Raw genomic sequence first — 15725 nt, 5'->3', positions numbered from 1 at the left:
TGTACAGTTATTTCATTTTTAACCTTAATTTATATTTTATTCCTTCCTAGTTAAATTTACCCTTTTTAATTTTTCATATTTATTTCCTATCTTATTCATAGCCTTTTTTTTTTTTAGGTCACGAGCAGTTGTCTAAGCATTTCACTGCATATCGTACTGTGTATGACTGTGTACGTGACAAATAAAATTTGAATTTGAATTTGAATTTATTCCGCAGAAGACATAAAACACACTCAACAGGTGTATTCTGGTGGTACCTGCAATTGTAATTCTCTCAAATTGCAAGCGCGCCTTGTCTTGACAGACTTACAATCTACCTCTTAACAAAGAAATTGTCACGGCGGGGTGCGCCGATGTGTGTGGAAACAGGACCCAAAAGCAGATGACGATGAGGAGAAGTAAGGTTTAACAGAAAGGTGAGGTTTTATTTAAATGACGGCAGGGTTTAAACCAGGAAACCAAAACAAACTGGCAAAACACTAAGAAACAAAACACTAAACTGGCAAAACACTAAGAAACAAAACACTAAAGGTACTAAGACCAAAAACTATAACTATAACTGAGGTGGAAAATAACAGGCAAAGACTAAGACTATAACTGTAACTCTGGTGAGATAAACAGACTAAGACTAACGTGGAATTAACAGACGAAAACTAGAACTATGGCTGAGGTAAACAGACGAACCGACAATGGCATGAAGTAGGGCTGAACGATTATGGAAAATAATCTAATTGCGATTTTTTGCCCCAATATTGCGATTGCGATGCGATATGCGATTATTTTTTAAGGTCTTTGTCTTCTGTATTATTAAACAAAGACAAGCAATACATCATATAGTATGGCCAATACTATATTACATTAATTTTAAACTGTTCTTTCCTGGAAGACAGACCTCTGTTATGATGACATGAGGTGATGCATGAATTGATGACTGACATTTTTATTTAACTTCTTCAATCACAACAGTATATTTGAACATACACAATAGTTTATTTTTAGCTTACAAACATCTGAGCATAAAGTGCTGACAAGGAACCCTGGTGTAAACATTAAAATGAAAGTCAGTACAATGTGCAGATTGCAGAAATATAAATAAAATAAATCAGTGGCTTTACCACACTCAGTTTTTCGACATCTGTGAACTACTAGACAGTCATTCAATTAAAAAATAATATTAAATAAATAAAACTAATAAATAAAAAATACACACATCTTACTGATCTCTGCAGTCAGTAACATTACACATAAGGTGCAAACATAATAACAATTGTGTAAACACACACACAAACACGCCTTTAAATTAAAACTGGCTGAACATCTTGATTATCTGCAGTAAGTAACAGCAACACAGCACAAACTAAAGTGCACAATGAGTATGGCTCAGTTAGCCATAATCATCCTAGCTCACAGGTTTTTTGCTAGGAAGACTAGCATATCTACTTTTGCTGGCTTTAAGGATGAGCGAGTGCAGGTCACTATATTCCCTCCAGTGCTGAACAGACGCTCTGAGGGGGCACTTGTGGCTGGCACACACAGATATTTGCGGGCCATCTTGCACAGTCGTGGAAAGTGAATGTTGTGCACCTTCCACCAGGCTAAGGGATCATCCTCTCCGTCAATGACAGGGGTCAACAGGTAACTATTCAACTCTGCCTCCACGACATCTTCAAGTGGCAGAGGCAAAGCTGAAGAGGCCGCACTGGTTTTAAAAAGACTACCAATAGTCTTCTTTGCCTTTCCCCCAGAGGCCTGTGCACTTGGAGAATTTTGAGCAGTTTCAGTGCGAGACCTCTTCTCCTGCCAGATGGGAAGAGAGACATTAGTTTTGCAGTTAGCTTATTTTTAAATATTATGTGTTTGTGGAAATATAATTTTCAAAGATTTACCTGATTATGTGTACGTCTAGCCGATTCCACCATTTCTGTCTTCAGTCGGGCCTTAATGGCAGGAAGGTTGTCTGCGCTGATGTATTGCGTTTTGAACCTAGGGTCCATGAACGACGCAACATCCAAAAGCTCCTGGGTGTTGAGGTCACTATACTTGTCGTTGAGGTATGCCAGGACCTTGGTTTTAATTGATCTAGTCAGATCAGTGTCCGCAGCATCTTCAGCCAAGACTGATGTTGCCAGAAGATGGAGAACTGGCTTGAGGTAGGAGATGCTCACATACTCTTCTCCAGAAAGAGCATCAGTAAATTCGGAGAGAGGATGCAGTGCCTTATGAATGGACTCCAACACTTCAGCATCCTGCCAGGTTGGGATGAGGGAGCGTGCATGTCGGTCACCTGTCAATACCTGCGATATGGCTTTCATCTGTTCCAGCACTCTGGCAATCATTTTCTCTTTGGACCCCCATCTTGTAGGGCACTCAGTAATGAGAGAGTGCTCAGGAAGCTTAAGCTCCTTCTGTGCCTCAGTGAGAGCTGCCTTTTTCTTCCAACTGTGCGAGAAGTGCCCCACCAACTTCTTGCACAGCCCAATTGCTCTTGATACTCTACCATCTTTGATTGCATTTTCTGGAGGGAAAAAAAAATAAAGTAAAAAGTAAAATTAGTGTTAGACATACAATTGCAGTTATGATGCAAGGTTTCACCATTTCTCTCTCTCTCTCTCAAATTCAAAGTTGCTTTATTAGCATGACTATGGGAACAGTGTTGCCAAAGCTACTGTTACATACATCATGACATACAAGAACATAAGACCATAAGACAAAAACAAAAAAGAAAATACATAAGAAGAGGTGGGTACATCAGGGTGGGGTTGACATAACATATCTAGAATTAACAGCAGTAAAGAACAAGATAAATAATAGTGTGGTGTGTTTGTAGGAGAGAGTGATACACAGGCTCGCACATACATGCATGCACACGCACACACTCTCTCTCTCTCTCTCTCTCTCTCTCTCTCTCTCTCACGGCAGTAACTTACCAATAGCAAGATGTAATCTGTGTCCGAAACACTGGAGCCTGGTCCATTCGTTCAGCTGTGCTGCTTTCACCATATTTGACGCGTTGTCCGTCGTTATGCAGACAAGGTTGTCTTCAGGGAGATCCCAACACGCAAGCCCCTCTCTCAGGCCAGCAGCAATGTTTTCCCCTGTGTGGTCTTCGGGGAAGTAGGCCGTTTGTAGGCTGCGAGCTTCGAGGTGGAGGTCTTCGGTAATGTAATGCACCGTCAGACTTTGATAGGGCTCTGCTGTACGGCTTGACCACATGTCTGTTGTCGCCGCAAAAAACTCAACAGCCTTTAACTCCGCTGCGACCCTCCGCCTACATTGCATATGTAGCTCGGGTATTGCAGTCTGACTGAAATACGTGCGGGAGGGCATTCTGTACCTCTTATCCAGTGTAGTTACCAAATTATTGAACCCAGGCTTGGTCACCGTATTGACGGGCATCATGTCTTTCGCGATGCAGTGGGTTACTGCTTTGGTGATTTCCACGTGCCGTTTTGAAGTGCGTTCATATGGCGTAACACCATCAAACAGTTCGGTCAGTGATCCTTGCCGAGTAACGTTACTAGGTTTATTCTGCACACTACTAGATTTTTTAGCCATACATCTACCATACTCTGTTTTGTGCCGAGTCTTAAGGTGCTGGTACAAATTCGTAGTGTTTCCGCGAGATGTAGAAACTCTACCAAGACAGGTTTTACACAGTACCTGACTCTGTGCGACATCATCTGTTTTAAACCCAAAATATTCCCACACGGCTGATGTTCCATTCCTCTTTGGTACTAGCATCCCCGCAGGCTCTGGTTCTGTTGAACCTGAGGCCATTGTGTAGGCTACAGCTTTGCTTGCTAGTTCACTCTCGGTAGACTGTTTCAAAACTTTGCTCCCCGTGTCACGTGACCAGAGTGCAGCCTCTGTGGTTAGACAATCTCGTTTGATCATATCACATGTTTTACTCGCGCATGTCCCGTAAACGGAGTATAATCGCAGCGTATAATTGCAGCCTTTGCGGTTAGAAAATTGCACTTGATCATGTCGCGATATTATCGCAAATGCGATATATCGTTCAGCCCTAGCATGAAGAAAACAAAAGGCTTAAATACAGACATGAGGTGATCGGGGGAAGTGGGGACACATGGGGGAACAGCTGACAGACATAAACCTAATGACAGGACCAGGAGAGGAAAGCTAAATACAATGAACAAAGAACACATGACATTGTCAAAATAAAACAGGAAATACTAAAACTAAACATGACAACACAACTTAACAGACCTAATACGTGATGAATAAATACAAAACCCCAAAACATAGAAAACCCAGGAACAATAACTGCCTAAACTAAAGGCAGATAGGAAATAACACAAACTAAATCACATAACAAAATGAGACAAATACAAACATGAACTCAGAGCGCTGGGTCAGAGACCCAGCCTGTGACAGAGCCCCCCCCCCCCTCAAGGGCGGATTCCAGACGCCCGAAAACAACCAGAAAACAAAACCACAACAACCCACCCAGGGCGGGCGGAGGGGGACCAGGACGGAGGGCCAGAAACAAAACCACAAAAAACAAAGAAGCGAAAACACCCAGAGCAAACACAACAAAGGCACAAAAAGTCCGAGACCCATCTTCAGGAGGGCGACCATGAACCCGGAAGAACAGGAGTGAACGGCGAAGCGGTTCAGGTGGCCGCCCCGGAGGTCGACAGCAAAATAAAAGAAAGTTCAAAAGTTCAGGAGGCCGACCAGGAGGCCAACGGTCCAGCAGTCCAAAATCCATGAGCTCAGGGGGCCGACCCGGAGGCCGACAGCATAGCAGGACATAGTTTGAAGGTTCAGGGGGCCGACCTGGAGGTCGAGAGCACAGCAGATCAAAGTTCATCAGTTCAGGCGGCCGACCCTGATGGCAACGAAGTCCAGCTGACGGCCCGGAAAGCTGCTGGCGATACCGAGCGGCAAAACGTGGCTTGGACGGCAGCAACACAGCCGCAGGACCAGGTGAGGCCGACACAGAAGCAGAGGCCGAGGCCGGACCAGGCGAAGCAGAAACTGAGGTCGAAGCCGGACCAGGTGGAGGCGAAGCAAGAACAGAGGCCGATGCTAGACCTGACGATGCAGTAGCAGAGGCCGGACCAGGCGAGGCAGAAACAAAGGCTAAAGCCGGACCAGGCGAAGCAGAAGCCGAGGCTGAAACCGGACCAGGCGAAGCAGAAGCCGAGGCTGAAGCCGGACCAGGCGAAGCAGAAGCAGAGGCCGGAACAGGCGAGGCAGCAGCAGAGGCTGGACCAGGCGAAGCAGAAGCTGAGGCTGAAGCCGGACCAGGCGAAGCAGAAGCAGAAGCCGGAACAGGCAAGGCAGCAGCAGAGGCTGGACCAGGCGAAGCAGAAGCTGAGGCTGAAGCTGGTCCAGGCAAAGCAGAAGCTGAGGCTGAAGCTGGACCAGGCGAAGCACAAACTGGAGCTGGTCCAGGCGAAGCAGAAGCAGAGGCTGGACCAGGCGAAGCAGAAGCTGGACCAGGCAAAGATGAAGACTCTGACGCAGCCGGACCAGGCGAAGATGAAGACTCTGACGCAGCCGGACCAGGCGAAGATGAAGACACGGAGGCTGCAGCAGACGAAGCACAGGCTGGAGCTGCAGCAGGCGAAGCACAGGCTGGAGCTGGACCAGGCGAAGCACAGGCTGGAGCTGGACCAGGCGAAGCACAGGCTGAAGCTGGACCAGGCGAAACAGAAGCAGAATCTGAAGGTGGCTGGACGGGCGACTCGGGCCCCCCAGCTGACGTGGCTCGAGGCTGGACGGGCTCCTCGGGCCCTCCAGCTGACGTGGCTTGAGGCTGGACGGGCTCCTCGGGCCCTCCAGCTGACGTGGCTTGAGGCTGGACGGGCTCCTCGGGCCCCCCAGCTGACATGGCTTGAGGCTGAACGGGCTCCTCGGGCCCTCCAGCAGACGAAACTTGGAGCCGGCTGGGTTCACCCGAATCCCCAGCAGACGAAACTTGAAGCTGGCTGGGTTCTCCTGAACCCCCAGCAGACAAAATATGAAACTGGCTGGGTTCTCCTGAACCTCCAGCAGACGAAGCATGAAGCTGGCTGGATTCTCCTGAACCTCCAGCAGACGAAGCATGATGCTGGCTGGGTTCTCCTGAACCCCCAGCAGACAAAATATGAAACTGGCTGGGTTCTCCTGAACCTCCAGCAGACGAAGCATGAAGCTGGCTGGATTCTCCTGAACCTCCAGCAGACGAAGCATGAAGCTGGCTGGGTTCTCCTGAACCTCCAGCAAAGGAAGCATGAAACTGGCTGGGTTCTCCTGAACCTCCAGCAGACGAAGCATGAAGCTGGCTGGATTCTCCTGAACCTCCAGCAGACGAAGCATGAAGCTGGCTGGGTTCTCCTGAACCTCCAGCAAACGAAGCATGAGGCTGGCTGGGTTCTCTCGAACCTCCAGCAGACGAAACATGAAGCTGGCTGGGTTCTTCCGAACCTCCAGCAGACGAAACGGGCCCTCCAGCCAACACTGAAAAAGCCTGCACAAGCTGCACCTCCGTCCCCGGCTCCAAAACGGCCTGGATAGCAGTCCCACAACAGCTTAGCTGAGCCTGTTGGCTAGCATTTCCTGTGCAAACAGTCTCTTCACAGCCGGGCTCATGAACCGGAAAAACAGTGTCAGTTTCCATAACCTCCGGAGAAAAAACATGAGGAGCCAAAATATAATCACTCACTTGCGTTCGTGGTGCGGAGCGTTGGTGACGCGCACGCCGCTTTTTCTTGTGAGTGGAAGACGTCGGAGCGATGGGTGGAAGTCCCTGGTAACTCCGAGGTCCCCCGAGAGCCAGTCGAGTTCCCCGGAAAGAGGGCTCGTGCTCCGGAATGAGCCATGGCTTCCACCGGAGCTCCTCCTCCAACAGAGCGCAGAATATCGACTGGCGCTCGTCGTGGTCTAACTCTATGGTGTCCAGTGCTTCCCCGCACTGGACCGTGGCAAGAGCATGGCGAGACTGTGTCGAGGGCGTGGAAACTGGTGAGCTGTGAGGTGGGGACGCTGCAGCGAGTCTCAGCGAGCCGACACGAACTGTCTCAGGCATACAAGGCAGCGGCAGCGATTCCTGTTCGCAGTCCTGATGTTGTTGTAGTGAAAAAACAGTGCGAACGAAATCCTGCACATCCTCCGACAATTCTGCAGTGTAGACAGGGTAAGCAGACAAGATCTGGCGAAGCCGAACTTTAACTGACTCCGCCTCATTCTCCTGTCTGCATACAGAATAGATGTTCCATTGTCCCTGGAGGATGGTCACACGTGCGCTGAACTCAAAAAAATCCTCGCAGACATCCGCTGGGTCCATACTGGTCGGTTCGTTCTGTCACGGCGGGGTGCGCCGATGTGTGTGGAAACAGGACCCAAAAGCAGATGACGATGAGGAGAAGTAAGGTTTAACAGAAAGGTGAGGTTTTATTTAAATGACGGCAGGGTTTAAACCAGGAAACCAAAACAAACTGGCAAAACACTAAGAAACAAAACACTAAACTGGAAAAACACTAAGAAACAAAACACTAAAGGTACTAAGACCAAAAACTATAACTATAACTGAGGTGGAAAATAACAGGCAAAGACTAAGACTATAACTGTAACTCTGGTGAGATAAACAGACTAAGACTAACGTGGAATTAACAGACGAAAACTAGAACTATGGCTGAGGTAAACAGACGAACCGACAATGGCATGAAGAAAACAAAAGGCTTAAATACAGACATGAGGTGATCAGGGGAAGTGGGGACACATGGGGGAACAGCTGACAGACATAAACCTAATGACAGGACCAGGAGAGGAAAGCTAAATACAATGAACAAAGAACACATGACATTGTCAAAATAAAACAGGAAATACTAAAACTAAACATGACAACACAACTTAACAGACCTAATACGTGATGAATAAATACAAAACCCCAAAACATAGAAAACCCAGGAACAATAACTGCCTAAACTAAAGGCAGATAGGAAATAACACAAACTAAATCACATAACAAAATGAGACAAATACAAACATGAACTCAGAGCGCTGGGTCAGAGACCCAGCCTGTGACAGAAATGATGGAAAATAATCATTAGTTCAATTTTACAGTCTGTCACACTGAACTTGTATACAAAGAGAAATCTTATGACTTATAAAAATACATTTCACAACTGTATAAAACAAAATAACAGGGTACAGAAGTCTCAGTAAACAGTATCACCGGCTAAACATTGCCCTCTATTGGACAAATTAACGGAAGCGCACTACATTTTCACTTGCTTGTGCTTTACAGACAAAATGACTGTTAACAAGCTCACGTACCTGCAGAAGACATAAAACACACTCAACAGGTGTCTTCTGGTGGTACCCGCAATTGTAGCTCCTACAATGTAAAACAACGTCACAAAAAGCACAGAAAAACAGTAAGTCCAAACACATTTCCTGCTATGCGCAGCAACCACTAGGGGGCCGACAAAAGCTTACTGTCAAAGAGCATAAGTACGGCAGAAACACTGTTTAACAGCAACCAGCCTTTGTTTCGGTTACACGGTAACATTCTAACATCAATACAAACCTGTATACATCGACATGTGCAACTTATGTAACACCATTCACACCAGAAACCATAAAAATGCCAGAGCCTTTCATTACAGAACTTAGCCCACAGTGCAAGCGTGCCTTGTGAGGAGCGGAAGCCTTAGCAGCTTCTAAACGCTAGAGTGAGATCCGGTTTCTGGATTTTCAAAATAAAATACAACAAAAATGATAAAATTCACACTTAAAATAATAATTAAGACCAGGTGAGTGCATGTTTTTCAGATGTATGTTTAACTCCGTTACACACAGAAGTCCAATAACAAAACACCACTTGGGTTCAGATCCAGGAGGCCGTTCCTTCCAATCACGCCCCTCCAGGTCTCGCTGTCATTGCCCACATGAGCATTGCAGTCTCCCAGTAGGACAACAAAGTCACCAGGAGGAGCACCCTCCAGTACCCCACCCAGGGAGTCCAAGAAGGCTGGGTACTCTGAACTGCCGCTCGGCACATAAGCACAGACGAAAGTCAGGACCCCTTCCCAGAGTCAGAGGTGAAGGGAACAAACCTCTCACCCATTGAGAGAAAGCCCAACATACCAGCAGCAAGCCGAGGGGATACCAAAATATCCACCCGGTCGGAGTGGGTACACTCTGTTTTGCGTAATTATTTTTAAATCTCTGTAGAACTGGAACCACGTAAGGTAGTGCAATAATTTTTTTTGCATATGAAACCAGAGGAGTTGTACTTACATGTTATGCTATTAGCTTGTCCTAGGTCACGGTTTTCTTCCACATAAAGCTTTGCAAAAATTGCATAAAAAGCGCTTACAGCAACAAAAACATTATGTACATTATTGTATGTCCGCCATTACCTGGCGGAACCAGAAGTGATGTCATTTTCGCGGAAAATGTAGTTTTTTACCTTCAGGGCCTTATAAGCCTATACTGGTGTTTTTAAAAGTCATATTTGGCTTTATGCTTTTCTGTATAGTTTCTAGGATGCTTAGAACTCAAATTACACTGCTGGAAATAGTTTATTTTGATGCACATGCTGGGTTTTTTGGCAAATTTGCAATATAATATTTATTTTTGTTTTTCGTGCAGTATATAAAAATTGGTGTATCTCAAAAATGAGACTATGAAGACACTCAAAATAAATTTCCTGTGTTTGGAAACTATTTTGTGCAACTTTTTTATATTTACAGTTTTGAGCAATAAAGGTCTTAATTTTCTCTAACTAGAAATATATGTAAAAAAAATAAATAAATAAATTTTCAATTTTTTGTAGTTTATTGCACTTTTTTGCAATTTATGTAGTTTCTATGGACTTAATGCAGACATATTATTAAAATTTGAGCTATAACGGTTGTATTGATGTACAGTGGGGCAAAAAAGTATTTAGTCAGCCACTGATTGTGCAAGTTCCCCCACTTAAAACGATGACAGAGGTCAGTAATTTGCACCAGAGGTACACTTCAACTGTGAGAGACAGAATGTGAAAAAAAAAATCCATGAATCCACATGGTAGGATTTGTAAAGAATTTATTGGTAAATCAGGGTGGAAAATAAGTATTTGGTCAATAACAAAAATACAACTCAATACTTTGTAACATAACCTTTGTTGGAGGTCAAACGTTTACTATAGGTCTTTACCAGGTTTGCACACACAGTAGCTGGTATTTTGGCCCATTCCTCCATGCAGATCTTCTCGAGAGCAGTGATGTTTTGGGGCTGTCGCCGAGCAACACGGACTTTCAACTCCCGCCACAGATTTTCAATGGGGTTGAGGTCTGGAGACTGGCTAGGCCACTCCAGGACTTTCAAATGCTTCTTACGGAGCCACTCCTTTGTTGCCCGGGCGGTGTGCTTTGGATCATTGTCATGTTGGAAGACCCAGCCTCGTTTCATCTTCAAAGTTCTCACTGATGGAAGGAGGTTTTGGCTCAAAATCTCACGATACATGGCCCCATTCATTCTGTCCTTAACACGGATCAGTCGTCCTGTCCCCTTGGCAGAAAAACAGCCCCATAGCATGATGTTTCCACCCCCATGCTTCACAGTAGGTATGGTGTTCTTGGGATGCAACTCAGTATTCTTCGTCCTCCAAACACGACGAGTTGAGTTTATACCAAAAAGTTCTACTTTGGTTTCATCTGACCACATGACATTCTCCCAATCCTCTGCTGTATCAGCCATGTGCTCTGTGGCAAACTTCAGACGGGCCTGGACATGCACTGGCTTCAGCAGCGGAACACGTCTGGCACTGCGGGATTTGATTCCCTGCCGTTGTAGTGTGTTACTGATGGTGACCTTTGTTACTTTGGTCCCAGCTCTCTGCAGGTCATTCACCAGGTCCCCCCGTGTGGTTCTGGGATCTTTGCTCACCGTTCTCATGATCATTTTGACCCCACGGGATGAGATCTTGCGTGGAGCCCCAGATCGAGGGAGATTATCAGTGGTCTTGTATGTCTTCCATTTTCTGATGATTGCTCCCACAGTTGATTTTTTCACACCAAGCTGCTTGCCTATTGTAGATTCACTCTTCCCAGTCTGGTGCAGGTCTACAATACTTTTCCTGGTGTCCTTCGAAAGCTCTTTGGTCTTGGCCATGGCGGAGTTTGGAGTCTGACCGTTTGAGGCTGTGGACAGGTGTCTTTTATACAGATGATGAGTTCAAACAGGTGCCATTCATACAGGTAACGAGTGGGGGACAGAAAAGCTTCTTACAGAAGACGTTACAGGTCTGTGAGGGCAAGAGACTTTCCTTGTTTGAGGTGACCAAATACTTATTTTCCACCCTAATTTACGAATAAATTCTTTACAAATCCTACCATGTGGATTCATGGATTTTTTTTTTCACATTCTGTCTCTCACAGTTGAAGTGTACCTCTGGTGCAAATTACTGACCTCTGTCATCATTTTAAGTGGGGGAACTTGCACAATCGGTGGCTGACTAAATACTTTTTTGCCCCACTGTATAGCAACTTGAAATTATCCCAAAAGTGGCACTACAGCATGTAGAAATATAAAGATAAGCTTTGGCGGACTTGGTTCTATGGTAGGTCTTAAAGGGTTAAAGACCAGTTTGAGACTCACAACACTCCACTAGATTGTGGCCTGCTCAGTGGTGATAATTGTCAGGGTTTCTGGGTCGTTGACCCAGTATTTTCAGTTCACGTTCACTGTTTATCTACTGCCTGTTCCACTTCCTTTTTTATTGTGTTAGCCTTGGTCTGTGTGCATGTTCAGTCCTCTTCCCATTTATCATTAGTTCATTATGTTCAGCTGTTCACTCACCTGTCTCCAATCGTTGTCATTGTTAGTCATTTATTTAAGCCCTCTCTTCCCTTCAGCCCTTGTCGTGTCATTGATGTTATGTTGTCGTTTCCGCCTGCGTTCAGCCAGCCAGCCATTCAGTTTTTCAGTCCTTCAGTCAGTCGTCCAGCCAGCCAGCCATTTCCTACCTCTGTTCTGTTCATCCACTCCTTATAATAAAACTTCACCAGTCTTCACCTACTTGCGAGTCCTGCGTTTGGGTTCCTTCTTCCTCGCCTCCACACAACGCCTGACAGAATGACACGACCCGTGCCACGAAGACACGATTGGAACCCAGCAGACTCCGACCTCTACGAGCGGCAGGAGGCAGCGCTTTCCCGTTGGGCAGAGGAGCTCAGGGGAAAACAGCGGCTCTTCACGGAGAGAGAGCACGTCTTCGAGGGGACTCGCCTGGCTCTGGGCGGGCCTCGGAGACACCGCGCTCCCCCACCTGCCGCCTCACCTGCACCGGAGCATTTGCCGCGGAGAGTGGACGTTTCATGCCGCGCTTCGGCCGCTCCCTCTCTCGCCACTCCGCTTCACGCTCACACACCCGCCGCCTCATTCGCCGGACCTCCACCTTCGCCACGGCACAGCGGCTACGCCTCCCACCTCAGCACAACGGAGGCTACCGTGTCAGAGGCTCAGCTGTTTACCCCGGCCGCTTCCTCTTCCCGGAGAAAGCGGCGCACACGCCACCATAATATGGACCATTTTCAGCAACACCCGGTGGTGAGCAGTGTTGGTCAAGTTACTTGAAAAAAGTAATCAGTAACTAATTACTGATTACTTCCCAAAAAAGTAATCCCGTTACTTTACTGATTACTTGTATTCAAAAGTAATTAATTACTTAGTTACTTAGTTACTTTTTAAAAACCCGATTTACAACCTGAATAGGTGATAAAGTGATAGATCTTTCAGCCCAATTCTACTTTTTCTGCATAATCCATCATACAAAATGTAATCAAATGGAAAAGTCTCTTTTTTCAACTTGTTTTATCAGTTTTAATCTTTTAACTTTATGCATCAAGCAAAAATTTAATTATATGCAACATTCTAACTTGAATAAATTAGTTTAACATTGAAACCTATTTTCTGCACATTCCAGCACAGAAAATAAAATATTTTTTGTGTTTACACTCACTCTTTCAAATAGATGCAAGTAAAACACAGCAGAAAATAAATAAAGTCAAAGACTCAGCGGTCCTGTTGCTCTATTTTCACCTGTAAAGCAGGACTAGGGTAGGAGGAGGTTTACCCTAGTGCAGATGTGCCGCGGTCAGTTGAAGAATCCGCGAGTTTCTCTGTGAATTTCCCATTACGTCGTTGTTGCGCACTCGGTGCTTGCTCGGAAGTTTAGGGGGTTTTTTTGCTGTAAAAAGAAGTTTTCTTCCCACGCACAACGGACGCTAATGTTTTTGTCACTTTTTATGGAATTAAACTCAAAGTAAGGTCAGTACTTCCACGCTTTAAACGCTGCACGCTCATACTCTCTCCCACAATCGATATGTGATCCATTGTTGATCTGCACACAGCTGTTGTCACTAACGGCGCACTCGCTTACGTCACTGTCGTGAGACATTCTCGCAAAAAATCCCGGTTTTAGTAATGCAGTAACGCAGCGTTCCTACGGGAAAGTAACGGTAATCTAATTACCGTTTTTGCAATACACACTCACCTACCTGCGAGTCCTGCGTTTGGGTTCCTTCTTCCTCGCCTCCACACAACGCCTGACAATAATTAGGTTACTACTCATCTTTCAACTCTTCTAACTCCTCTTTACTTGAACTTCCACTCTTGATTTCTCCAGCCTGTGTGCCTTCCTCCCTACAGCCTGATAAAACAAAGTAAACGGGTAAGGAACCAAACAAAAACTCAAAACGATCTCAAATAGTAAGGTTGGGCGATTGGATGAATATATTGACTATCAATGATAGGCTGAGGCTTACACTGATTGTTTTTACAAGAGTGATTTATTTATGTATTTATTTATTTGCCCATGAAAACATTTACTAATAATATTGGTCGAAGCAGTCAAATGAATAATAATAGTGCTATTTTAATTGCACCCTTTTCCAGCTGTTAACAAATGCAGCCTCCTCAGAGTGCACCTGCGCAAATGTCACCTATTGCTGACAATAGGAGATATATTCATGCAGGCGCAGGATTTTTTATGGGCGGAGCAATGTAATCATGCTTGGGCAGATTTGCGCATTTAGAGTATATATGTTTTGATTGACGATTGTCGGTTGGAAAATTTTTACATATCGCCCACCTTATCAAATAGTCCCACTTATCCTGCCACCCTGCCTGTTTCAGTTTTCTTTTCAGCGTAGAAGATAAGATAAGATAGCTCTTTATTGTCACTGTTAGAACAATGAAACGCAGTTTGTCATCTCTTCATTTGCAACTGTAGGTTTTTACATTCAACATTCTTTGGGCAAGATGCTAATGCACTTGTTATATACAGAAACAAAATATATAAATATATCTACAGGTACAGTGTAAGGAGTAGGATGCAGTGCAGTATAAGGTGCAATGTGATTGGTACTGCACATTAAGTAAGGGGTAGGAATGCTGGTTGCTACTGTACAGTTATATAAATAGAGGTAGGAATGTTGGTTGTATTATACTGTAATGAGTACTGTTTACAAATAAATACTGTAATGAATACCGTTTATAGATAAGTACAGTACAAGTGTCCATGAGTGTTAGCAGCACAGTTAACCTTCAATCAGCTACATTGATAGATAATATATTCACAAATAAAATTGACCATAAAATAGTAGGTGGACTTCTTATAACTGATATAAGCGATCATCTTCCTGTTTTTGCAATTTTTCAAAATTATTTTGGGATTAAAACTAAACAAAAGAATCAAATATTTGATATGATACAACATAGAACAACAAGAGCCATTGCTGCCCTCCAGGTGGACTTAAAGGAACACAATTGGAATGAGGTTTTTGCAAATGAAGATTCAAATAGTGCATATGATGCATTCTTATCAACTGTAATTTCACTATATGAAAAACATTGTCCTTTAATGAAGATCACTAGAAAGCATCACAGATCAAATAAGCCATGGATCACAAAGGGGATAGAAGATGCATGTAAAAAGAAAAATAATCTATATAAGAGATTCATAAAACAGAGGACAAAAGATGCTGAAATAAAGTACAAGTTATATAAAAATAGATTAGTAAATATTATAAGAACAAGTAAGAAAGAATATTACCACAAATTATTGGAGCAAAGTAGAAGTAACACACAAGAAACGTGGAGGATATTAAACAGTATAATCAAAAAGGGCTCAAAAAATAAGAATTATCCAGATTATTTAAAAAAAGATAAAGATATTGTGCTTGATAAAACTAAAGACATTGCAAATGAATTTAATGATTTCTTTGTAAATGTTGGCTTTAATTTAGCAAAAGAAATTCCAGAGTCAAGAAATAATAACGACCTAAATAAACATATTACTCAGAATGTGTCCTCCATGTTTATTGGTGCTGTAACTCATAGAGAAATAATTAACATTGTGAAGACATTTAAAAATAAAAAGTCCACTGACTGTTTTGGTATTGACATGATATTAGTTAAAAGTATTATAGAATATATAGTGCAACCTTTTGCATACATTTGTAATCTGTCCTTTCAGACTGGTGTGTTTCCCTCACAAATGAAAATAGCAAAAGTTATTCCAATCCATAAAAACGGAGAGAGATGTCAGTTTACCAATTATAGGCCAATATCACTACTCCCACAGTTCTCAAAAATTTTAGAAAAGTTATTTGTTAATAGACTTGATAAATATATTGAGAAGCATAATCTCCTAAGTGATAACCAATATGGCTTTAGAGTGAAAAGGTCCACTTCGATGGCAGTGATGGAACTTGTTGAAGGGA

General features: G+C 44.1%; 2 protein-coding genes across 2 annotated transcripts; both read right to left on the bottom strand.

Annotated features, from left to right (window-relative positions):
• Window positions 1-766: 766 nt before the first annotated feature.
• LOC147325178 (E3 SUMO-protein ligase ZBED1-like) lies at window positions 767-3843 on the bottom strand. The gene is made up of 2 exons (XM_086302422.1): window positions 1887-3843; window positions 767-1797 (listed from the first exon to the last, which is right to left on the bottom strand). Exons 1-2 carry the CDS (start codon window positions 2334-2336, stop codon window positions 1405-1407), a joined length of 843 nt encoding a protein of 280 aa, XP_086158548.1. The 5' UTR covers window positions 2337-3843; the 3' UTR covers window positions 767-1404.
• LOC147325177 (uncharacterized) lies at window positions 2911-7294 on the bottom strand. The gene is made up of 5 exons (XM_086302742.1): window positions 6578-7294; window positions 6447-6505; window positions 5681-6386; window positions 4540-5542; window positions 2911-3866 (listed from the first exon to the last, which is right to left on the bottom strand). The coding sequence occupies exons 1-5, from the start codon at window positions 7292-7294 to the stop codon at window positions 2911-2913; spliced, it is 3441 nt and encodes a 1146-aa protein (XP_086158868.1).
• Window positions 7295-15725: the final 8431 nt, after the last annotated feature.

Source organism: Aulonocara sp. 'chitande type north' Nkhata Bay, linkage group LG7 (assembly GCF_057382095.1).
Source record: "Aulonocara sp. 'chitande type north' Nkhata Bay isolate Kocher_YH1m ecotype deep benthic linkage group LG7, A_spYH_male_GT1.1, whole genome shotgun sequence".
Taxonomy (NCBI): domain Eukaryota; kingdom Metazoa; phylum Chordata; class Actinopteri; order Cichliformes; family Cichlidae; genus Aulonocara; species Aulonocara sp. 'chitande type north' Nkhata Bay.
This window is presented reverse-complemented; position numbering and strand designations above follow the sequence as displayed.